Source organism: Melanerpes formicivorus, unplaced genomic scaffold, assembly GCF_026170545.1.
Source record: "Melanerpes formicivorus ecotype bairdi unplaced genomic scaffold, bMelFor1.0.p_v2 SCAF_1, whole genome shotgun sequence".
In the NCBI taxonomy this organism is placed as follows: Eukaryota; Metazoa; Chordata; class Aves; order Piciformes; family Picidae; genus Melanerpes; species Melanerpes formicivorus.
In genome coordinates, this window is record NW_027142353.1 from 61,824,003 (window position 1) to 61,849,205 (window position 25,203).

At 45.3% G+C, this 25,203-nt stretch overlaps 1 protein-coding gene across 2 annotated transcripts in view; it reads right to left on the minus strand.

The window, feature by feature from the left end:
• Positions 1 to 8,706: 8,706 nt before the first annotated feature.
• ARHGAP42 (Rho GTPase activating protein 42) overlaps positions 8,707 to 25,203 on the minus strand; it is a 196,435-nt gene continuing 179,938 nt past the window's right edge. For both annotated transcript variants that reach the window (XM_068145259.1, XM_068145268.1), the window contains exons 19-24: positions 23,941 to 24,085; positions 21,577 to 21,957; positions 19,989 to 20,145; positions 18,838 to 18,900; positions 14,411 to 14,490; positions 8,707 to 12,561 (exon numbers count right to left, since the gene is read on the minus strand). In XM_068145259.1, the coding sequence (XP_068001360.1) occupies positions 12,473 to 12,561; positions 14,411 to 14,490; positions 18,838 to 18,900; positions 19,989 to 20,145; positions 21,577 to 21,957; positions 23,941 to 24,085 (915 nt within the window). In that variant the 3' untranslated portion in view covers positions 8,707 to 12,472. The remainder of the gene's footprint in view (positions 12,562 to 14,410; positions 14,491 to 18,837; positions 18,901 to 19,988; positions 20,146 to 21,576; positions 21,958 to 23,940; positions 24,086 to 25,203) is intronic.

Genomic DNA, 25,203 nt, shown 5'->3' on the forward strand with positions numbered 1-25,203 from the left:
AGATGTTGTCTAGCTACATTGTGTCATGTCCAATAAACTGGGGATATGCTTACTCTGTAGTAGTATGGAAAGCGTCTGAGTCTATAGCTACCACTGGATGGAAGGTAAAGCCTACACAAACAGCACTGTGCTGTAACTGGAGATGCAGTCACCAGTACCAGGCTGGTGGAGCCACACTGGGACTTGCACTTCCATGGAGTTGATGACAAAGATGAAATAGTCTCACAGCAGGAGCTAAAGATAATCACCTAACTAATGGGCTGCCCAGGGGGATGGTGGAGTTGCCATCACTGGAGGTGCTTAGGAGGAGACTTTATGGGGTGCTTGGTGCCATGGTTTAGTTGATTAGGTGGTGTTGGGTGATAAGTTGGACTCAATGATCTTGAAGGTCTCTTCCAACCTGGTTTATCCTATTCTTTCTATTCTATTCTATTCTATTCTATTCTATTCTATTCTATTCTATCCTATCCTATCCTATCCTATCCTATCCTATCCTATCCTATCCTAGTGTTGGATGATAGGTTGGACTTGATGATCTTGAAGGTCTCTTCCAACCTGGTTTATCCTATCCTATCCTATCCTATCCTATCCTATCCTATCCTATCCTATCCTATCCTATCCTATCCTATCCTATCTCTATCCTATCCTATCCTATCCTATCCTATCCTATCCTATCCTATCCTATCCTATCTCTATTCTATCCTATCCTATCCTATCCTATCCTATCCTATCCTATCCTATCCTATCCTATCCTATCTCTATCCTATCCTATCCTATTCTGTCCTATCTCTATTCTATCCTATCCTATCCTATCCTATCCTATCCTATCCTATCCTATCCTATCCTATCCTATCCTATCCTATCCCTATTCTATTCTATTCTATTCTATTCTATTCTATCCTATTCCTATTCCTATTCCTATTCCTATTCCTATTCCTATTCCTATTCCTATTCATCTTACTATTCATCTTACTATTCATCTTACTATTGCAGAATTACACTGTCTTGTGCTGTCAGCAAAGTCAGCATTGAAAACCTTGGTGCAGGCTACTGAAGGAGACTAATTTCAGTTTGCTTACTTGGGCAGCTCCAGGTTAGACTGACACACACTGCTTGTTGAGAGAATTTCAATCTGTGTGGTGGAGGGGGTGGGATTACTTTCCATTTTATTTTCAATTCAAACCTTCAATCAAGTTCAAAGAATGAGCCTTTTTATAACTTCTGTGGGAGGTAGTGATTTAATAAAAACTACAAACTTTGAAACTCTTAGTGGATAAAACAAAACAAAAAATGAAGCTACAATGCACCCTGATCTTCTGGCATAAATACACAGGTTATTAAAAAGTGTGACCTGCAGTGTGGTAGCTACATGCACAGCACAACAGGCTGGGGACAGAGTGGTTGGAGAGCAGCCAGGCAGAAAGGGACCTGGAGGGTACTGGCTGACAGCCAGCTGAACAGGAGCCAGCAGAGTGCCCAGGTGGCCAAGAAGGCCGATGGCATCCTGGCCTGCATCAGAAATAGTGTGGCCAGCCAGAGCAGGAAAGTCATTGTGCCCCTGTGCTCAGCACTGGTTAGGCCACACCTTGAGTCCTGTGTCCAGTTCTGGGCCCCTCAGTTTAGGAAGGACATTGAGACCCTTGAAGGTGTCCAGAGAAGGGCAATGAGGCTGGGGTGAGGCCTTGACCACAAGCCCTATGAGGAGAGACTGAGGGAGCTGGGGTTGCTTAGCCTGGAGAAGAGGAGGCTAACACCCAGTTTCAAGGAATCATTTAAACAGATGAGAGAAAAACTATTACAGAAAGGCTTCAGTGGTGGCAGAACCTGAACCTCTTTGTACAACTTAGTTCTGTGTTGCTCCAAAGGTAAAAATGATTGTGCTTGCTGGTTTTGCATCATCTGAGCTACAGGGGGATAGGGCAGAGGGAAGGCCCTGTTCCAAAGCAAAATGATGTTAGAAGTCACAGATGGAGGCACTTGTATGGCATTGACTGCAAACTTCTCAAGGAAGGGTCTGGGGAGATGCCATATTGAGCCTGTACCAGAAGGGGCATTGTGTGGAATGAACATTGTTCACCTCCAAAGCAGGCAAAATTTGTCACAGCTGCAGAACAGAAATGGTGCTGTTCAGAACCAAACCAGCATCCCTCAACCAAAAGTGGTGTCAGGAAATAAAATGACTCTTCAAGCTGTTGTTTTGTGTATGGATACCCAACACAATTTGTTTGTACCTTAATCTGAAATTGTCTTCTATCTACCTGTTTCCTTCAGATGTCCTTGGAGGGTGCTGCTGGAGTCTCCAAATGTGGGGATATTTTTGGGGGGTGGATTTCCCCCCAGCAATATGCATCCTGCTTCTTCTGTGGTAATTCAAGAATCCCATGCAGCACTCCATTTCCAGTGCTTTGTGCTCCACTTCACAGCTCGGGCATGCCCAAACCCTAATCTGTGTTATCTTCTTGTGAGGTCCTTGCAAACAACATTTGTTTCATTCTAGGAACCAGTTTTATCCTGTGTGCCAGTTCATTTATTTGGAGGAACACTCTATAGATTGATCTGGCTCAGGTTTCTTAGCTTTCTTCCGCCCAGGTTTGTGAATTGTCCTCTGAAGTGTTTCTCATGGCTTTCCCACCACACAGCTATCTCACCTGCTTGGGGAGTGTGCTGACATTGCCCCAGCAATGCCATGTCTGCACTATAAAGTCCCCAGAGGGTAGAAGGGCTCTGCAGAGGGACCTTGACAGGCTGGACAGATGGGTAGAGTCCAACATGTTGGCATTCAACAAATCCAAGTATTGGATGCTGCACTTCACTCACCACAACCCCATGCAGTGCTACAGGCTGGAGAGCAGCCAGGCAGAAAGGGACCTGGGGTCAGTGGTTGACAGCTGGCTGAGCAGGAGCCAGCAGTGTGCCCAGGTGGCCAAGGCGGCCAAGGGCATCCTGGCCTGCATCAGAAATAGTGTGGCCAGCAGGATCAGGAAAGTCATTGTGCCCCTGTGCTCTGCATTGGTTAGGCCACACCTTGAGTCCTGTGTCCAGTTCTGGGCCTCTCAATTTAAGAAGGACATTGAGACTCTTGAACGTGTCCAGAGAAGGGCAACAAGACTGGGGAGAGGCCTTGAGCACAAGCCCTGTGAGTTGAGGCTGAGGGAGCTGGGGTTGTTTAGCCTGGAGAAGAGGAGGCTCAGGGGAGGCCTTATTGCTGTCTGTAACTACCTGAAGGGAGGTTGTAGCCAGGAGGGGGTTGGTCTCTTCTCCCAGGCAACCAGCACCAGAACAAGAGGACACAGTCTCAAGCTGTGCCAGGGGAAGTTTAGACTCGAGGTGAGGAGAAAGTTATTCCCAGAAAGAGTGATTGGCCATTGGAATGTGCTGCCCAGGGAGGTGGTGGAGTCACCGTCCCTGGAGGTCTTCAGGAGGGGATTGGAGGTGGCACTTGAAGCCATGGTTTAGTAGTCATGAGGTGTTGGGTGAGAGGTTGGACTTGATGATCTCTGAAGTCTTTTCCAGCCTTATTGATTCTATGATTCTATAATTCAGATGAGCTTGGTTGGAGCCTGTGGCTCCTGCTCTGAGCTGGGACGCCTCATGCCCTCCATCCATCGCCTTGAGTCTCCCAAAGGATGAGCTCACCACTCCTTTTAGCACCCCGCACCACAAACCCCCTGCTTGCCGGTGGGGACGGAGCCCATGGTCGTTGTGGTGTGAAGGATGCCCTGTCAAGTCTCCTTTTGAAATCAGCCCAAATCCAGACAGGCTGTTGGTTTGCCTTTGAAAACCTCTTTTTTTTTGGTAAGAAGACAAAAGCCATGACCATCAACAGCCACAAGTCACTGATGTTTTCAATTCAGATGGACTCTAATCCCTCCTAAGGGCACATGAGAGCCATTAACAATAATTTGAAGTGAAATACACCCGTGCTAAGTCTAAGGAATCAGCTCCTCAATTATACTGGCAGAAAGATGTATTCCAATTACCAAAGTACTTTCAAGTGAATCAGGACTCCTTTTTGTACCGACAGTGGAGGTCACTCCGTGTTCCCATGCATCCCTGCATGTTTACATTGAGAAAGCACACCCTGATCTTTGGCAAAGGCTCTTGCTCCAGGTTAGTTCAGCTTTTGAGCTGGTTGCCATAAATACAATAGAAAAGCAACCAACCATTGCAAAAGAAGCCAAGAATATCTTTCTATACTTTCTTTCCCTATCAGTGATTAATCCAAATTACACAGGAAAAGCTTCACAAGCATGACAGAAAATTGTGAAAGATCAAAGTGTGAATACCTTGTTTACCATGTTTAATAAGCATGGTGTTTGTGTTAGAAAAGCAGGAGTGAATTATGCTCAGTTAATGAGAAAACATTCCCAGCTGGGACCTGGACTGTCTTTGTATCCTGCTCAGCCCACACCACAGTGGATCGCTCAAAAGTCTCTTTCCTAGCACAAGGGGCTGCATGGCATGGCCCTGCAGAGGCACAGCTAGCATGGCTGTGAACCCCTGCTTGCACCCTGCTTGCCCTCAGCCCAGTGTGGCAGGGGCTCTGCACAGCTACAGCTCACATCCAATCAGATCCTGGGCTGCATCATGAGAAGTGTGGCCAGCAGGTCGAGGGAGGTGATTCTCCCCCTCTACTCAGCCCTGGTGAGAGCCCACCTGGAGTACTGCCTCCAGTTCTGGAGCCCCTATTACAAGAGGGATGTGGAGGTGCTGGAACGTGTCCAGAGAAGGGCCACGAGGATGATCAGAGGGCTGGAGCACCTCTCCTATGAGGACAGACTGAAGGAGTTGGGGCTGTTCAGTCTGGAGAAGAGAAGGCTCCAAGGTGACCTAATTGTGGCCTTCCAGTATCTGAAGGGGGCCTACAGGAAGGCTGGGGAGGGACTTTTCAGGATCTCAGGGAGTGATAAGACTAGGGGGAATGGAATGAAGCTGGAGGTGGGGAGATTCAGGCTGGATGTGAGGAGGAGGTTCTTCCCCATGAGAGTGGTGAAGCCCTGGAATGGGTTGTCCAGGGAGGTGGTCGAGGCCCCCTCCCTGGAGGTGTTTAAGACCAGGCTGGCTGAGGCTCTGGCCAGGCTGATCTAGTGTGGGGTGTCCCTGCCCATGGCAGGGGGGTTGGAACTAGATGATCCTTGTGGTCCCTTCCAACCCTGACTGATACTATGATACTATGATTTTAAACTGTAACTACTTCCCAATTTGCTTGCTCAATAGTCCCTGATGTAGGCTTATCAAGCAATGAAGCCTGCAGAGCAGGAGGTCCCTTTTGCCAAGCACACGAGAATCGTGCACCGTAAGGTGCCCTAAAGAAGGAAATCTGTTTCAGTGCTTTCTAGGAAGAAACACAGGTGTCTCATCTCTTGGGAGTTTTCAGTTCAGTGGTAACACAGCAAGGTTGTGTTAGCTCAACAGGCATTTAAGTCTTTTTACATGTAAATGCTCACTGAAATCTCAACATACGGCAAGTCAGAACATTTTTCCTCCCCCCAGAAACAAGAGAAAAATCTTAGTTATTGAATGATGCCAAGAAAAACATCCCTACAGCCACTGGGGAAATGAGTGGTGAGGTCTATTTTAGAGCTTAGTCTATACCCCAAACTAGGCTGTGTTCAGTCCTGTTGATCAGAGGATCTGAAAGCCAAGGAGCCTGCATCCCCATGGGAAAGGGCAGAAAACTGCAGTAGAAAAGCAGCCATTTTATTTGGGACTTTGAACATTAAATCAGTGATGAATTGTTGTTTTGGGGAACTACCAAAATGCACACATCCTTCATTCCCTGTTATGCCTGCTCAACTATGCAGGGTTGGGCACCTGCAGCAGCTGTTACCACACATGCTTTCGAGGTTCTCAACAGAAGCAGAGGTGAATCAATCTGCAAGTGCTCAGCCCCAGACTGAGCTGCCACCATCCAGCCTATATGGGTGTGGGCACGGATCTACTCCCAGCCTGCCAGGCACAAAAGAGCAGTAGGGCAGGGTGGCCATCTTCTGGCATCTGCACTCAGCTGCTCTGCTGCTCCCACACTTAGCCTTCCTTCCCAAAGACCCTGTGGTGGCAAAGAGTGTTTCAAAGAGTGTTTCCCTGTTGTCCAGGGAGGTGGTCGAGGCCCCGTCCCTGGGGGTGTTTAAGAGCAGGCTGGATGAGGCTCTGGCCAGCCTGATCTAGTGTGGGGTGTCCCTGCTCATGGCAGGGGGGTTGGAACTAGATGATCCTTGTGGTCCCTTCCAACCCTGACTGATATTATGATACTATGAATGAGTAGTGGCCGGGTCAGTCAGAGATGTTTCCTCTAAGTGACAGCTCATAGCACAGTTCTTATGTCCCACATCAGGTGTAGTTCAGTAAGCTTTAAGGCAGTAAGTTACTTGTTGCAGCTTCTTTCCTTCTCAGGTTTTTCCAGCAGCACTAAGAGTCAGAAGTGGCTTTGCCCAGCTCAGCTGCATCCCTTGGTCCCTGGCAAAGCGAACCCTTCCTTCTCCCTAGCCTCATGCTAGACATGATGCTAGCACCTCAGCATGTTTAGTGACCACAGGCTGCAGGTGGCATGGAAGCAGACTCCTTATGTCTAAAATCTTCCAGTGAGGAGAGCTGTGCAGTGTAAGGTTCACCTGAGAGCAGCTGTTAGAAAGCGTGCATGAGAAATACAGCTTCTCCAGTGGCCTGTGTTGTTTTGCTTCTCCAGTTATCCCATTTTCATTTATGGCCACGGTATTTAGGGTGTGTTTTCAGTTGTGTCTGGTGTCCCCCTGAGCAGAGCCACAGGTGCAGTGTCTGTATGAGACTGATGTGCCCAGGGAGGCTCAAGTGAGGCTGGGACTTGCTGGCAGGAGAGGAGGCCAGTGGGAGCCCACAGCAGTCCATGCCCAGGGCAGGCATCAGGAAGCAGCCAGGCCTGCAGCAGCAGGACTCATATTCCCACTGTCTGATGCAGCAGTTGTCTGAACTGTCACGGCCTAACCACCCAGAGAATGGGGAAAGAGTTTATTAGCTGGCTGGCTCGATCTTTTTTAAAGAAACTTAGTTGTTTTTAGTTAATGCCATAATGACAACTGATTGTCTCAGGGGTGTAAAAGCCTCTTGGGCTTTTGAAGGGTCCCTTCAGGAGAAAGGTGAGGCTGTCCACCTCACAAATCTCCTTGCCTCAGGCAGTTGGTGATGGAAGTAACTCTCCCAAGGGCTAGAAAAGCTGCAGGTCACTGAGGTGAAGAGCCTTGGAGAAATACTGTGAAAGCAGTACAAGGAAACTTGCAGAAACCACTCCACTTGTGTTACTTCCCTCACAGGGAGTGCTGCTGGAATCATACTCCCATCCTGTGAGCCAGCCACCTGCTCCTTTTCAGAGGCAAAGAACTCATCCATGATGTTTTTGATATACCAGGGCTGTGCCTTTTGCTACCTAACACTCAGAGTTGTCATTTCCCTCAGAAGCTGTATCTTGGGAGACTTCCCTGTGACCAGGACAGCAGATGACATACTGTTTTCTAGCATTCATATGTATGCCCATTGCTCAACTTTAGGAGCAATGTCCTTTATGTAACCTATCCTCATAGGTGAAACATCACTCCAAAATGCAAGCATGGACAGAAGGAGCACAGAAGTGTTACTACTCAGGAAAAAAACTGAACCAGATCCTAAATGTGAAAACAATGATCCCAGGAACACAGAAACATGCAGGCTGGAAAACACCCTCGGGATCACCATGTCCAACCGATAACCCTATGCTACAAGGTTCACCCTTAAACCATACCACCCAAGCACCACATCCAAATGACACATCCAGGGTTGGTGACTCAACCACCTCCCTGGGCAGCCCATTCCAATGCCTGACCACTCTTCCTATGAGAAGTATTTTCCTAATGTCCAGTCTAAACCTACCCAGTCACAGCTTGAGGCCATTCCCTCTTGTTCTGTCACTAATTACCTGTGAGAAGAGACCAGCACCAGCCGCTCTGCAGCATCCTTTCAGGTGTCATAGTATCATAGTATCAGTCAGGGTTGGAAGGGACCACAAGGATCATCCAGTTCCAACCCCCCTGCCATGGGCAAGGACACCCCACACTAGATCAGGCTGGCCAGAGCCTCGTCCATCCTGGGCTTAAACACCTCCAGGGACGGGGCCTCAACCACCTCCCTGGACAACCCATTCCAGGGTTTCACCACTCTCATGGGGAAGAACTTCCTCCTCACATCCAGCCTGAATCTCCCCACCTCCAGCTTCATTCCATTCCCTCTAGTCCTATCACTACCTGAGATCCTGAGCAGTCCCTCCCCAGCCTTCCTGTAGGCCCCCTTCAGATACTGGAAGGCCACAATTAGGTCACCTTGGAGCCTTCTCTTCTCCAGACTGAACAGCCCCAACTCCTTCAGTCTGTCCTCACAGGAGAGGTGCTCCAGCCCTCTGCTCATCCTCCTGGCCCTGCTCTGGACACCTTCCAGCACCTCCAGATCCCTCTTGTAATAGGGGCTCCAGAACTGGAGGCAGTACTCCAGGTGGGGTCTGACGAGAGCTGAGTAGAGGGGGAGGATCACCTCCCTTGCCCTGCTGGCCACACTTCTCCTGATGCAGCCCAGGATCTGAATGGCTTTGTGGGCTGCGAGTGCACATTGAGGTAGTTGTGCAGAGCAATGAGGTCTCCCCCTCAGCCTCCTCTTTTCCAAACTGAACAGCCCCAAATGAAACTACAAACCCCCAGTTTGTGTGGAAAGGCTTTTTATTTTTAGAAACAGGGTTGTTGTTTTTTTCCAACTTTAGAAATACAGTGTAAAGAACAACATAGAATTATGTCTGCAAGCCAGCTTATGCATGTCATGCCACTTATTTACATGGAGATATATACACAGAGAGTGCAGATCATTATTGAAACCACACTACAAAATAAACAGAGAGTTCAATAAGATAATTTAGTAGGACTTTATTAAATATATAGTTATTGATTGTATATGCTTTCCTATTAAAATAACATATAGTATCTAAAGTAACCCCTATAAACTCTAATACCTCAGCAATTGTCATAAATATTTGAAACCATCCATGTGCCCTGTCCAGCTGCTTTGTCCTTTGCTCCAACAGAAACTCTTCTCGTGCTGAGGTCACGCCGCTATCTTGAGTGCCAGGCCTTCGATGAGAACTCCCAGCAGAACACTTGCAAAAAGCTCAGATGCAGAACAGCTTTCAGCTGAGACATCCAAGGGTGAAAGCACCGTTCCTTACGCTTAAAATAATAAGGGTGATCCAATGGCTTATTAAACACTGCCACATACAGGACAAGAAAAACAATGCTATGATCTTCAGTGACTGAATTCCAACATTGCATTAGTAGCTGTCTGGATACCAAGCACCTCATTAAACCAATACAAAGCAAACTCCCAAAGCCCATGTAAAAACTTAACAAAAAGAAGAGACCTCCCAACTTGTGCTGAAACAGCCTGATCAACAGTCTGACTTTTACAGTAGCAGAAACTGGAAGGGCAGCAGCAGCAGCAGCTGTCAGGGCTATGTGATCACAAAGAGCATGACTGTACATTGCCTACATCTTGATCTCTGCTGAGTGATTTACATAGGGCACTCTGCTGACAGACAGGCTAATGCCAAGATATATCATATATTACCCCATTAAAAGACTATTCCATTTACATTCTGGGTGCTCCTGGCCAGCAAACCCTCCCTCTAAATTGCCAAAGGTCCATCTTTGGCTTCACTAGAGCTCTGAGAGTTTCCATCAGTGGGGAAGATCCACCCTGGTCTAGAAGATGAGCTCCCCTAGTGGGATCTAATTCTTGCTTCTCAATTAAAAATCACACAACCTGCTGCCTTAGGAAAAGAAGTATGGATAACAATATGCTTTTTAGTTTCATTATTTCTTCTTATGCAATCTTATTAAGCAGCAAATAGACCACTGGAGAAATGTAATAACCCCCTCCCCCCAATTACAACCATACATCTCTTTTTTTCCCTGTTGTTGATGTAATTATTGTTCTGAACAGCTGAGTTTTGCAACTTCTCCTCTCCTGATAGGTTTTTCCTAAAGGCATATTACAATCAATCCAATTACAGGCAAACCCCCAGAGATTAGCACCAGCAAATACACATACAGGAAAATAAGTTACTATTAGTGTCATAGAATAGTGCTGAACAGCAAATCTGTGCATTTCCCACCCCCAGAAGTAATCAACCAATGAAGTTTACAGATTAGTTAGGGCCACAAGTGATAGCTATGGTTTAATTTAGAAGTTTTGTTACACATAGCTCTAAATTGCCAAAACATGGCAAGGACATTTTAATACTGAACTCACAGGAATTGCATCCCCAAAAAAATAGTTTGGTTTTTTTTCCCCCATCTTTAGCATCATTAATAAAAAAAGAGTGAATATAAAATATCAATATACTTTACATATTTATCATACAATATGTCAGTCCTTCACACTAGCCATTGGATTCAGGTTTGTGCTGCAACACGCATCAAAAGGTTTTAAGAGGAAAAACCCTTGTGGGTACAGACATTATTTCCACAAGAGCAATGGTAGTCACAGGGAGTCATCTACCTCGAGGTCTGCAGTGGTATCTGGAACAAGCCCTGCTGCTTGTTGCTTTCTTTTAGGAAGGGTAATAATAATAATTGATTAAACATACCCCATGCAGAGCTACAGGCTGGGGTCAGAGTGGCTGGAGAGCTCCCAAACAGAGAGGGACCTGGGGGTGCTGATTGACAGCCGCCTAAACATGAGCCAGCAGTGTGCCCAGGTGGCCAAGAGGGCCAATGGCATCCTGGCCTGCATTAGGAATAGTGTGGCCAGCAGGAGCAGGGAGGTCATTGTGCCTCTGTACTCTGTATTGGTTAGGCCACAACTTGAGTCCTGTGTCCAGTTCTGGACCCCTCAGTTTAGGAAGGAGGTTGACTTGCTGGAGCAAGAGAAGGGCAACAAAGTTGGTGAGGGGTTTGGAACACAAGCCCTATGAGGAGAGGCTGAGGGAGCTGGGGTTGCTTAGCCTGGAGAGCAGGAGACTCAGGGGTGACCTTATTGCTCTCTACAACTACCTGAAGGGAAGTTGTAGCCAGGTGAATGTTGGTCTCTTCTCCCAGGCAGCCAGCACCAGAACAAGAGGACACAGTCTCAGGCTGCGCCAGGGGAGGTTTAGGCTCGAGGTGAGGAGAAAGTTTATGCTTTCTCTCAAAGTATGGAAGAAAGCTGTCTATGGTTATGTTAGGGTGTTTTGGTTTATTTTTGTTTTGCTTTGCTTGGTTAATCTTTTTGGAGCTTTCTTGGGTTTATGTTTGGTTTTGTTGTTTTTCTTTTTCCTTTGCCTTTTTTCCTGTACAGTCCTACCAGGAGCAACCAATGGGTCTGTACAGAACTTTTGGAAATTGAGGCTTTTTTATTCTGTGGGAGGGAAGAAATCTTTGTTAAGTAGTTAGGCAGAAGTCAGAAGAAGTAATGCTAAGTACTTTTATTGCCACATGGAGCTTTCAGCATTCATAGCTTATAAAATCAGCTACTTCTCAGGCCATTTGTCTTATTTGCAATGGAACAAAGTTGGAAAAGGACTCAGTTCCCATTCACCATTATCTCAGGTTTCAAAACATGCTGCTGTTTTTCACTGCTTGCTTCACATGACTACCAACCAGTCCAGATTCAGCACCTCCTTCTTTTCTACACATACTGTTCTGAGATACAGTGAGAGTATCTTCCAGGTGATGGGTGTCTTAGAAATAAAAGCTGTTAATATTATCTATGCTGATACAGAAGGAAGGAAGTGAATTTGAGAAGTATTTGAATGAAACATAGGTTAGACATAGCACATTTTGAATGAGCCTTTACTCTCCAAGCAGGGTATAAAGTGATCTTATTATCAGTCGCAGAAATTATATACATGTTGGAATCCCATGGCTACCAGAAGCTCAGACTTCTGATGTATGGGAAATGGATTTCTTCTTTGAAATGATTGGGACTAACTTTAGCATCAAGTTTTCTAAGGGAGAATTCAGATCCACCAGAGAAGCATTACATACATTATGGAAAAAAATGAAGTGAAATGCAGTTTTCCCTAGTGAAAAATCAGAGATTGCAAGAAATGTTGTAGAGTGCATTGCCTCTACATTTCACACCTCTGCGAGCAACAGCCTAGGACCTGAAAGTCTGCAGCTAAACAACAAGCAACTTATTATGTGTTGGGTTTTTTTTTCAGTTTTATTGCCCTAGTGTTCCTTGCCCATAAAAGAAGAACAGAACAACCTTCTGCAAACAATGGAAGTTACTTCAACAAAGTACCGTCTTCAGTACAGAAACTGTTAACTGTTTCATTACATTCTGTTCCATTAATAGGGAGCTGTGCAACCTGCAGCTGCAGTATCTGAAGGCTATCTACCACTCAGCTAACAGGCTGATCCCATATCTGTGTCAGATAAAAATCATAGTGCTTATTATTTGTTACCATGGATACCATGAAGATATTGCTGTCCACTAAAGATTACTAGAGGAAGACAACATAATTCTCAGGAACGAGTCCTGTTTTGCCTTCATAAGTTGCTTTTAACCAACCTGGTTCCACTGATGGATACACTGGAAAAAAACAGACAAAAAAAGGAGTATAATTAATATTTTAATATTTAATTAATCATTTAATATCATTTTTATATGTAAATACATATTTTTTTAATTGTGTATAGATCTCTAGATATATAGATATCTATATAAAATAAGCTGTATAGATAGATATATGTAATATATAGGCATGCAGACACACATATATATGTGTATATTATAGGTATAGATGACATTTATTCAAAAACAATTATCATAGGATCATAGAATGGTCTGGGTTGGAAGGGACCTTCTAAAGTCATCTAGCCCAACCCCCTCTGCAGTCAGCAGGGGCATCCTCAACTAGCTCAGGTTGGCCAGAGCCCTGCTGAGCCTCACTTTGGATATCATAGTATCATAGTATCAGTCAGGGTTGGAAGGGACCACAAGGATCATCTAGTTCCAACCTCCATGCCATGGGCAGGGACACCCCACACTAGATCAGGCTGGCCAGAGCCTCAGCCAGCCTGGGCTTAAACACCTCCAGGGATGGGGCCTCAACCACCTCCCTGGACAACCCATTCCAGGGTTTCACCACTCTCGTGGCGAAGAACTTCTTCCTCACATCCAGCCTGAATCTCCCCACCTCCAGCTTCATTCCATTCCCCCTAGTCCTATCACTACCTGAGATCCTGAAAAGTCCTTCCCCAGCCTTCCTGTAGGCCCCCTTCAGATACTGGAAGGCCACAATTAGGTCACCTCAGAGCCTTCTCTTCTGCAGACTGAACAGCCCCAACTCCTTCAGTCTGTCCTCATAGGAGAGGTGCTCCAGCCCTCTGCTCATCCTCGTGGCCCTTCTCTGGACACCTTCCAGAACCTCCATATCCCTCTTGTAATATCTCCAGGGATGAGGCCTCAACTACCTCCCCGGGCAACCTGTTCCAGTATTCCACTCCCCTCATAGAATCATAGAATCAACAAGGCTGGAAAAGACCTCAGAGATCATCAAGTCCAACATGGTAAAGAATTTGTTCCTAACACCCAATATAAACCTACTCTTAGAATCATAGAATCAACCAGATTGGAAGAGACCTCCAAGATCATCCAGTCCAACCTACCACCCAGCCCTACCCAATCAACTAGACCATGGCACTAAGTGCCTCATCCAGTCTTTTCTTGAAGACCTCCAAGGATGGCGACTCCACCACCTCACTGGGCAGCCCATTCCAATGGCAAATCACTCTCTCTGTGATGAGCTTCTTCCTAATATCCAGCCTGAACCTCCCCTGGCACAACTTGAGACTGTGTCCCCTCATTCTGTTGCTGGTTGCCTGGGAGAACAGACTGATCCCCACCTGGCTACAACCTCACTTCAGGTAGTTGTAGACATCAATGAGGTCTCCCCTGAGCCTCCTCTTCTCCAGGCTAAGCAACCCCAGCTCCCTCAGTCTCTCCTCATAGGGCTTGTGTTCCAGGCCCCTCACCAGTTTTGTTGCCCTTCTCTGGACACATTACAGTACCTCAACACCTCTCTTGAACTGAGGGGCCCAGAACTGGACACAGCTTACTTCTTCTCTAGTTTGAAGCCATTGCACCTTGTCCTATCACTATAGTCTCTCTCCATCCTTCATGTAGGTCCCCTTCAGGTACTGGAAGGCTGCTATTAGGTCTCCCCAGAGCCTCCTCTTCTCCAGGCTGAATAACCCCAGCTCCCTCAGCCTGCTTTTGTAGAGAGGTGTTCAAACCCCTTGATGATTTTCATGGCTCCATTGGAAAACCAGGGCAAAACCCAAGAGGTGAAATTGGAATTCTGCTCTCATTTTGTGGACACAGTTCAGCTTTTTATAGGTTTCTTTTACATGAAAAGACAGCACAAAACATATCTTACCATTGGAAAATATTGCCCCTTGTGGGAAAGACAGCTCATGACTATGCTCAGCCTTACAGGAATACATGGCTTTTGCTTGTCTGAAAGAAAAAAAAGTACAAGCTTACAATAAATGAGATACCAGTGAAAAATGCATGAAGAAATTAAGTGGAAACCTGGGAAGTGTAAGAACAATCAGTTGCACAAATGCAAGATGGTAATCATAGTATCATAGCATCAGTCAGGGTTGGAAGGGACCACAAGGATCAGCTAGTTCCAGCCCCCCTGCCATGGGCAGGGACACCCCACACTACATCAGCCTGGCCAGAGCCTCGTCCAGCCTGGGCTTAAACACCTCCAGGGACGGGGCCTCAACCACCTCCCTGGACAACCCATTCCAGGGCTTCACCACTCTCATGGGGAAGAACTTCCTCCTCACCTCCAGCCTGAATCTCCCCACCTCCAGCTTCATTCCATTCCCCCTAGTCCTGTCACTACCTGAGATCCTGAGCAGTCTCTCCCCAGCCTTCCTGGGGAAGGCCACAATTAGGTCACCTCAGAGCCTTCTCTTCTGCAGACTGAACAGCCCCAACTCCTTCAGTCTGTCCTCATAGGAGAGGTGCTCCAGCCCTCTGATCATCCTTGTGGCCCTTCTCTGGACACCTTCCAGCACCTCCACATCCCTCTTGTAATAGGGGCTCCAGAACTGCAGGCAGTACTCCAGGTGGGGTCTCAGCAGAGCTGAGTAGAGGGGGAGGATCACCTGCCTTGACCTGCTGGCCACACTTCTCCTGATGCAGCCCAGGATCTGATTGGCTTTCTGGGCTGCAAGTGCACACTGAGAGCTCATGTTGAGCTTCTCGTCCACCAGCACCCCCAAGTCTCTCTCCTCAGGGCTGCTTTCCAGCCAGTCACTGCCCAGCCTGGATTTGTGCCTGGGACTGCCTCGACCCAGATGCAGGACCCTGCGCTTGCTCTTGTTGAACCTCCTGAGGTTGGCTTGTGCCCACCTCTCCAGCCTGTCAAGGAGCTGTCAATGACTAGTTGCAAAGCAGTTCAGAGGAGCAGAATTGTAGCAGATAACTCCTCCAGGCTTACTGGACTTACAAGCATGTACAGAAAGCAGATCAACATCCTACATCAGGTTTAAACAGGAATATAATTTCTAACTTTCAAAATGATTCTTTCCTTCTAGTTGAATTTATAATGACCACATAGCTTCTAGCAAGTGATGAATTGTCCAGAGAAAATTCCAAAGTGATCAAGTCACAGATCATAGATTCACAGATTGTATTTGGTGGGAAGGCACCTTCAGAGTTCATCTTGTCTAACCCTCCTGCAGTGAGCAGGGACAGTGAGAAAACAGAGCTCATCATTCTTGTAGAAGAAAATCATAGAATCAATAAGGTTGAACGTGTCCAGAGAAGGGCAACAAGGCTGGGGGGAGGTCCTGAGCACAGCCCTGTGAGGAGAGGCTGGGGGAGCTGGGGTTGTTTAGCCTGGACAGCAGGAGGTTCAGGGGAGACCTTGCTGTCTACAACTACCTGAAGGGAGGTTGTAACCAGGAGGGGGTTGCTCTCTCCCAGGCAAACTGTGACAGAGCAGGAGGACACAGTCTCAAGCTGTGCCAGGGGAAGTTTAGGCTGGAGGTGAGGAGAAAGTTCTTCACAGAGAGAGTTGTTGGCCATTGGAATGTGCTGCCCAGAGAAGTGGTGGAGTCACCGTCCCTGGAGGGACATGGCACTTGAAGTCATGGTTTAGTAGTCATGAGGTGTTGGGTGACTTGCTGATCCTTGAGGTCTTTTCCAACCTTATTGATTCTATGATCTATGATTCTAAGTAACAGATGCTTCAAGCAGGAGGGAAGCTACATAGATACTATAAACCATAGGTAGGCAGTCGCCTAACATTTCAAAACTACTTATTTTAGCAGGGTAAATTACCCCTGCACAGACACTGTCTTGACTTGACAATAACCACACAGCTTAAAATTGGTTTCTTTGTCTTACATTCTGTCTTGCATATACTCATTAGGCAGCAGTGTTATGGACACAGAAGGTCAGTCTAGACAGCAGACTTACGGACACAGAAGGCCTTTCGAATGGGTGGATCAAAATGTAACCGCTGCGATTTCTACGTGCTTCAGAGCAAAAAAAAACCCAAGACTAATCTAAGGTTTTAAATCAGCCTCCATGCTCATAACATGCATTAGAGGTAAATAAAAGCTGGCTCTGAATTGCAAAATTGTAGTCAGACTTAAGCAGCAGTGTAAGAACAGCTGAGCTACTTATTTCTTCCTCATTTTGCTGGCTGACCTCTCATTTTTCATCTCCTTGTTATGGTAGCTCTCCTGCCTTCTCAGGAAGGCTGAAGGAGAGGAGCTATTAAGCCTTTCAGCGTTTCTCGCTTTGTTATCTGCTCTTCATATCCATTATCAAATTGCTACATTTTCCCTTTGCCAGGTTTTTGCTTCTTACATGTTTTTTTTTACACAGATACAGATGGCACAGGCTCTGAGGGAACAACAGGGGAGAGTTTACAAGAAGGGAGCAATACAAAATAAGAGAAGAAACAGTGCTGGAGGTGAAATGATGCAGGACTGGGGAAGCAGCCATCTCTTTTGCCTTAGGGCATTAAGGGCACTTAGGGCACCAGCCTCTTCATTTATACCTTTCTTCCTTAAATTATTGCCCTGCTATTTTCATACTCCTTCCTCCCCTGCACACCCTCTCCGTTTGGTCACCTAAATAGTTCATGTAATACACAAAACAAAACCAGCCTTGATTCCTGCAAAGCTGCTTCTCAAATGAAACCAGAGAGCCTTTGCAGAACAGCTTTCTCTTTCTCTTATTCCACTGCCACACATCCCAGCATACATTGGCATCTTCCTTTACAGCTGTGCTACTTTAGATTACTACTGCAGTAAGAACATGAGTGAGCAATTTGCTGGACAAAAACATATGTTCTGTCTCAAAGAAGCTGAAAGGCAAGGAGAGTGAGAAGAGAGGCTTCCCACACCCATTTATTTGTTTACCTGCTGTAGTCTACTAATTTTAAGGAGGTCTGTAATGCAGAGAAGATTAGAATAGAATAGAATAGAATAGAATAGAATAGAATAGAATAGAACAGAAAAGAACAGAACAGAATAGAAATAACCAGGTTGGAAGAGACCTTTGAGATCATTGAGTCTAACCTCACACCCAACACCATCTAATCAACTAAACCATGGTAACAAGTACCCCATCCAGTATCTTCTTAAACACCTCCAGTAATGGTGACTCCACCACCTCCCTGGGCAGCACATTCCAATGGCCAATCACTCTTTCTGTGAAGAACATCTTCCTATCATTGAGCCTAAACCTCCCCTGGCACAGCCTGAGACTGTGTCCTCTTGTTCTGGTGCTGGTTGCCTGAGAGAAGAGACCAACCCCCACCTGGCTACAACCCCACTTCAGGTAGTTGTAGACAGCAATAAGGCCTCCTCTGAGCCTCTTCTTCTCCAGGCTAAGCAACCCCAGCTCCCTTAGGCTCCCCTCATAAGGCTTGTGCTCCAAACCCCTCCCCAGCTTTGTTGCCCTTCTCTGGACATGTTCCAGCAACTCAACATCTTTCCTAAACTGAGGGTCCCAGAACTGCACACAGGACTCAAGGTGTGGCCTAAGCAGTGCTGAGCACAGGGGCAGAATGAGTTCCCTGCTCCTGCTGGCCACACTATTCCTCATACAGGCCAGGATGCCCTTGGCCTTCTTGGCTACCTGGGTACACTACTGGCTCATGTTCAGCCTAGTATTGACCGGTATCCCCATGTCCCTTTTTGCCTGGCTGCTCTCCAGCCACTCTGACCCCAGCTTTCTAGACAAACACTTTTCAGGACAGTCTAAATTCATTTAATGCAAGAATGAGTTAAATCCACCAAATATATGCAAACAATTGTAAAGAAAATGTAAACAATTCCTGCAGCACTCTATCAAAACAGACACTGAGGCATGCAAGGTGTGAAGTTAAAGGCAGGAAATCCTGACCAAGTTTATCCTGAACTTTCTGCAGCAGCTGTTACTCTAGACCTGTCTATATGAGGAAATGACCTTAAAGTAGCACACTAGCTACCCTGCTGAAAGCATGTATACACAAACAGCTGTATGGCTTAAGTACAGCACCTTCATCCTAATTTAAACCCTGTTAGTATCCTGTTGCAGCTGTGTCCTTAAGCAGATCACCAGCCTGAGCATCTCTCACTGCAGCTCCCCCAGGTGACAGACCGGTTGGCACTCACTGTTGGATTTAGCATTCTTTTGGAGAATGGATGAGTTTAATAAAGCACAAAAATTTGCATGCCACGTCATGCTGTCTAAAAGGCAAAGACCAAAGCTCCACTACTTCTATTTCAATCTTTGAAGCCAGTAAAGCAGAAAGGATTTTTCAGTTGTTAAACAGTGTAAGGCACTTACCGTCCTGAAGAGACTTGTTTAAGTGAACCAGCACTTTCAAATAACTGTGCTCTTGCAGCCACTCTGAAAACAAAAGCACCACCTTGCTTTACACTTTGCCTGTTGCCTTTTCACTTGTAAACACCTAAAGCCATGACAAAGCTTTAAAATCGTTTTAACTACTCAGAGTAACTGTCAATTCAAAAGCTATCCCTGTTCAGCAGAATTCTTCAGGGCATTACCTAACTGGGGCCACTAGACTTTCCCATGCTCTAGTGCCTTGCTGAGTGAGCAAGACAAATCTCAAACCCATACATTTATATTACTGGCTGACCAGTAGATAGTCTGAAAATAGCTTTACTGCCTGTCACTCTCATGCTGGAACTCTGAGCTGTGCAGGATTCATTGCTAAAGTCAGATACAGAAGTCTGTGAAATAACTGTAGTCATCACTTCCAGTTTAAAAAGTGAAGAGGCTGACTGGTCTCCCACAGTATTTGGAGGATTTCTTGGTGCTCTGAAAATCTGCAAATCACTCGTTCATGGGGACAGAGAAATACTGGGTCAAAGTCAAGATTACAGCAAAGATTTTCTCGCTATTAAGTCTATGCTAAAACAACTGAGAAACACTGCTACCCCAAATCTCAGTGGAGTAAACTACAACCTCTACTGCTTAGAGCTATTCCCCTAACATAAAAAAGCCACCCAAAACCCCAACTGTTAGAAATCCACCATCTAACATGCAGCAACATTTTAGCACAGAAGTTTGTATTTGTGGTGGGTTTTTTTTTTCCCTTCCTCCCAATTTGGACACCAATAAAATCTGATGATCTCAATATAACAGCATGGACAGTAAGTGGCCTTAATGTCCCTTGAAACACTACATTCCAGAAGAGAGAGAGAGATATTAATAGTAATCACTTTTTAAAGACAACATTTCTTCACTATTGACCTTGACTATAGCCTGATAAAGTCAGCAAGACTCTTTCAACAGACTTCATGCTGTGTCTCCTTTGTTTACAATTTTAATGAGGCTAGATAAAAAAATCACAAGTACAGAAATGTTAAAGTATTCATGGAGGCTTTTGCAACTACTTATGAACCTCTCTGGGATCACTTTACAGTAGACAATATTCAAACAACACAACTCTCTATAGGGCTTTGATGACTTACACGGATCCTGGTCTTTGATAGCCATTACTTGAGGCAGTGTCTAATCTTAATCTCCTGCACATTTTGGGAGGCAAATCAGGGTTTGGTGGAGGCTTTGGTGTATCTCTGGTATCTGTTGAAGATAAACTCTGGATGGACCCACTGCAGCTCTTGGTGCCTAAAGAAAACAATCAAATGATAGGGAATATTAAAGCTCATCTGAAGTTGTGCCACAACATGTGTCACATGCAATGGTTTTGTTGGGTTTTAGAATAGAATAGAGTAGAGTAGAGAAGAGTGGAGTGGAGTGGAATGGAATGGAATGGGATAGGATAGGATAGGATAGGATAGGATAGGATAGGATAGGATAGGATAGGATAGGATAGGATAGGATAGGATAGGATAGGATAGGATAGGATAGGGTAGGGTAGGGTAGAATAGAATAGAATAGAATAGAATAGAATAGAATAGAATAGAATAGACTAGACTAGACTAGACTAGACTAGAATAGAATAGAATAGAATAGAATAGAATAGAATAGAATAGAATAGAATAGAATAGAATTAACCAGGTTGGGACAGACCTTTGAGATTTTGTGTATGTTTTTTGCTTCTTTTTTTTTTAAGGTGCCAAATAGGCAGAGAAAGTACTTACTTAAAGCAAGAAGAAACAGCCTTTCAAGCAGAAAACCAGAAGGAAAAGATCAACAGCAAGAATGAAGAAATTATACTAAAATTGTAATACACTAAAAGTGTATTACACTTAAATGGCTAGAGAGTATGTTCACTACAAAATGACAATAAATCAAACATTTATAAGGTAGCACTCTGCATAGAATTTAGAAAAGTATCATGTTAGGAGAAGGGCAATGAGGCTGGGGAGAGGCCTCGAGCACAAGCCCTGTGAGGAGAGGCTGAGGGAGCTGGGGTTGCTTAGCCAGGAGAAGAGGAGGCTCAGGGGAGACCTTGTTGCTGTCTACAACTACCTGAAGGGTGGTTGTAGCCGGGAGGGGGTTGGTCTCTTCTCCCAGGCAACCAGCACCAGAACAAGAGGACGCAGTCTCAAGCTGCACCAGGGAAAGTTTAGGCTCGAGGTGAGGAGAAAGTTCTTCACTGAGAGAGTTGTTACCCATTGGAATGGGCTGCCCAAGGAGGTGGTGGAGTCACCATCCCTGGAGGTGTTCAAGAGGGGATTGGACATGGCACTTGGTGCCATGGTTTAGTCATAAGGTCTGTGGTGACAGGTTGGACTTGATGATCTTTGAGGTCTCTTCCAACCTTGGTGATTCTGTGATTCTCTGATCTCTGGAAGTCATCTAATCCAAATTCCTGCTCAAAGCAGTATCTGCTACCAAATCACACCACATTACTTTGGAAGAGATAATATTTCAGTATCTACAGAAGCTTCATGCAGTTTACAAGAAATATTTGGGAATTTATGATCATAGAATCAATAAGGTTGGAAAAGACCTCAGAGATCATCAAGCCCAACCTGTCACCCAACACCCCATGACTAATAAGCCATGGCTTCAAGTGGCACATCCAATCCCCAAAAAAGATGAATTAATGTTATTAGCTTTCAGATGCTGCTGTTGTTTTTTGGAAATTACCTTCAGCTGATGGAATTGATCTAAGGGAAGATGCTGAAGACCTTTTCAGCCCAGACAGACTGTAGGAACTCTTTTTGGTCAGGTCTGTTGACAGAGAGGCATTCTCTGTTCCAGTGACAGAAGTGACACTTTGACAGTCTGACTCCACATCTGTTTTGGTTGCATCCTCTTTTGATGAAGATTCAGGACTTGTAGTCCAGAGGCCTGAACTCTTCTGGCCATTAGAAGAAGGAGGAGAAGCAATCCATGGAATCCCTCCTGATTTCTCCCTGGGCTGTGAAGGCACACATTTGGTGGTGCTGTTCTGCTCAGACGAATGAGAAGAGAGTGATTCAATGCTGCCCATAGGAGTGCTGTCTGGACTACTGCTGTAGGAGTCACCTAGGGAAGAATGCAGGAGAGAGAGAGAGAGAGAGAGGAAAAAAAAGCTTACATTTTCTAATCAGGTCCATTTCTCCTGTGCAATCTTTAGCCCCTTGTACCTTACCTGTAATCAAAATTATCTGCGGTTTCAGAGGCAATGAAGAGAGCTGAGGTTGTTTAGCCAGAAGGCTCAGAGGAGACCTTATTGCTGTCTACAACTACCTGAAGGGAGGTTGTAGGCAGGTGGGGGTTGGTCTCTTCTCCCAGGCAACCAGCACCAGAACAAGAGGACACAGTCTCAGGCTGTGCCAGGGGATGTTTAGGTTGGATGTTAGGAAGAAGTTCTTCACAGAAAGAGTGATTGGCCATTGGAATGTGCTGCCCAGGGAGGTGGTGGAGTCACCATCACTGGAGGTGTTGAAGAAGTGACTGGATGAGGCACTCAGTGCCATGGTTTAGTTGGTAAGATGGTGTTGGGTGATAGGTTGGACTCAATGATCTTGAAGGTCCTTTTTAACCTGGTTGATTGTGTGTTTTGTAAGTGCTGAACTTGAGCTAATTAGCAAAGCACAAGTGAAGTGTTCTTGGATCAGACTTAATTTCCATCAAGCCACTAGCACAAGACTTGTCTTGCAATGAAGAAGCTTGAATTTACATGTACTCTGCAAAGTATTTGAACAGAAATGTCTCTTTATTCATGCTGGCATAGGCTATTGTAGTTATACAAAGAAAAACTGGGAAACTTGTCCATTTTGTCTTATGGTTAATGTAAGCGACAGTTCCTCTGTATTTCTAGCTTGAGGGCCTGTGCCACTCACACTGGTAGTTGATATGTAGCAGCTATTGCTCTCATTTAGTGTTTGAACTTTCATTGAAAGGAATCATTGAACTAAAACCTATGGAAAACACAGCACCTGTTCCAAGAGTATACTGAGAATACCTCTTCTACCATTACAGACTTAAGAATTACTACAGATCCCAAGAACAGCTGCACCTTAACTGTGGATTTACTGTAGCAGTTTAAGTCTCCTTGAGGAACCAAGGGACACAGAAGTCCATTTGGAAGTCTGCTGCAGTAGTGAAACTGTTAACAACTTAATCATTGGTAAAGTTTCAATAGAAGAATAGAATAGAATAGAAGAAGAATAGAATAAACCAGGTTGGAAGAGACCTTCAAGATCGTCGCGTCCAACCTATCACCCAACACCACCTAATCAACTAACCCATGCAACCAAGCACCCTGTCGTCTCCTCCTGAACACCTCCAGTGATGGCAATTCCACCACCTCCCCAGGCAGCCCATTCCAATGGGCAATCACTCTCTCTGTGTAAAACTTCCTCCTGACCTCCAGCCTGAATCTCCCCTTCTAACTGAGGCACCCTTCTAACTTCTTCTAACTGCCTTCTAACCCTTCTAACTCCCCTTCTAACTTCTAACTGGTACAGCCAGTAAGCAAACAGGTGATGGTCCACTAGATGAAACTGAACGAAGTCAACTTTTTTCTCCTAAAAATAGTGGAGTTTGTTTCTGTTCCAGAAAAGCTAACATGTCAGTGGTTTTGACAACCTTGGCACTGGCTGACTTTGAATCAATGACCACAGTTTCATGTATTTGAAAGAAAAACAAGTAATGTTTTTTTGATCTCCTGACCTTGATTAAATTACATTTATTACAGAAGGAGAGAAAAGATCCTATTCAGTTTCCCAACCTTACTAATCATCTTACAAGCAAATGAGATGAACTTCATATAATGAACTTCTCAGCTTAAAAGCAGATTGATCTGTCAATGCTGAATGCAACACAAGATCTGCCTACAAGCAAACATCCTTCCCTATGTGAGAGAAGCAAGGAATGAGTCATTGAAGTGTGCCTATAATTCAGAGGTCAGAAAGCTGATGGAACCCCATTTGCTAGGCTTATGCAATGATTGGAAAACATTACTCAGGAAAGTTAAAAGACAACACAAAAAGGAAAACAGCCAGCCAGCAAGGGCAAACTTACTGTCAGGATCTGCCAGACACGGTGTGTATCTTCCTTTGGGTTTACGTGAACCTGTAGAGAGACAGATTGCTCTTGTTCTTCTCGAACTTGATCGGGACTGAGGTTGGGGAAGAGGAATATTGGGGTCTGGTGCTGTGTGAAATATCTGCATGATGTAACAAAACAAAGGGGAAAAGATGACATAAGCAACAGAAGTACCCTTACAGTATTGTTATTAATCCATGTGTTTACCACATTACTGCACCTGAAACTAATCCTGTAGTAGTCTCACACCTTACAAAAGAGTAAAATCACAGATTTCTCCAACTTTTTACATTTCAAGGATCCCAGTAGAATAGAATAGAATAGAATAGAATAGAATAGAATAGAATAGAATAGAATAGACCAGACCAGGTTGGAAGAGACCTTCAAGATCATCACGTCCAACCCATCAAGCAATCCAACCCACCTAAACAACTAAACCATGGCACCAGTACTGGGATGCAATTAAAATGTACAGTCATCATATAAAAACAGCAGTTGAAATACTTTCATTTTCTAGCCTTTAACAAGCTAAATTGCTAAACATATGTAACAGTTTAGGCTGTGCCTTTAAGAAAAGGAGAGCTGCAGAATCCTCTAGCTGAATGTTTAGGTGTAAAAAGGAAAACAAAGATTAATTCTAAACGAATTTCATTGGTCAGATGTGAGATGTACCATAGCAAATATCTCTAATATTCTTTCTCTCACTCTAGCTCCAGCTTCAGGCTGTCTGGCTTTTCGCTTTTTAGCCAGAGAGCATGCAATTGACCTTGGAATGAAACTGATAAGATAAGAAAACTAACTTTCTTAACAACTGCTTTGAGCTAACGAATTTCCCTTACTATCCTTTTCTCTCTCTTTCTCCTTTTTCACCTAATTAACTACTAGGGGAAAGGGGAGGAGGGGTGAGCGGTTTGGGGGGGAACCTGGGGGGGGAATTCTCCTTGGGAGGTGTGGAACTGGATAAGTTTCCAACCATCCAGTGTTTGCCTCTACCATGAGAGTGGTGAAACCCTGGAATGGGGTGTCCAGGGAGGTGGTCGAGGCCCTGTCCCTGGAGGTGTTTAAGCCCAGGCTGGATGAGGCTCTGGCCAGGCTGATCTAGTGTGGGGTGTCCCTGCCCATGGCAGGGGGGTTGGAACTAGATGATCCTCGTGGTCCCTTCCAACCCTGAATGATACTATGATACTATGATAGTATAGGATTTGAGAGGAAGGCCCAGCCTTCTCCCCCCCACAAAGT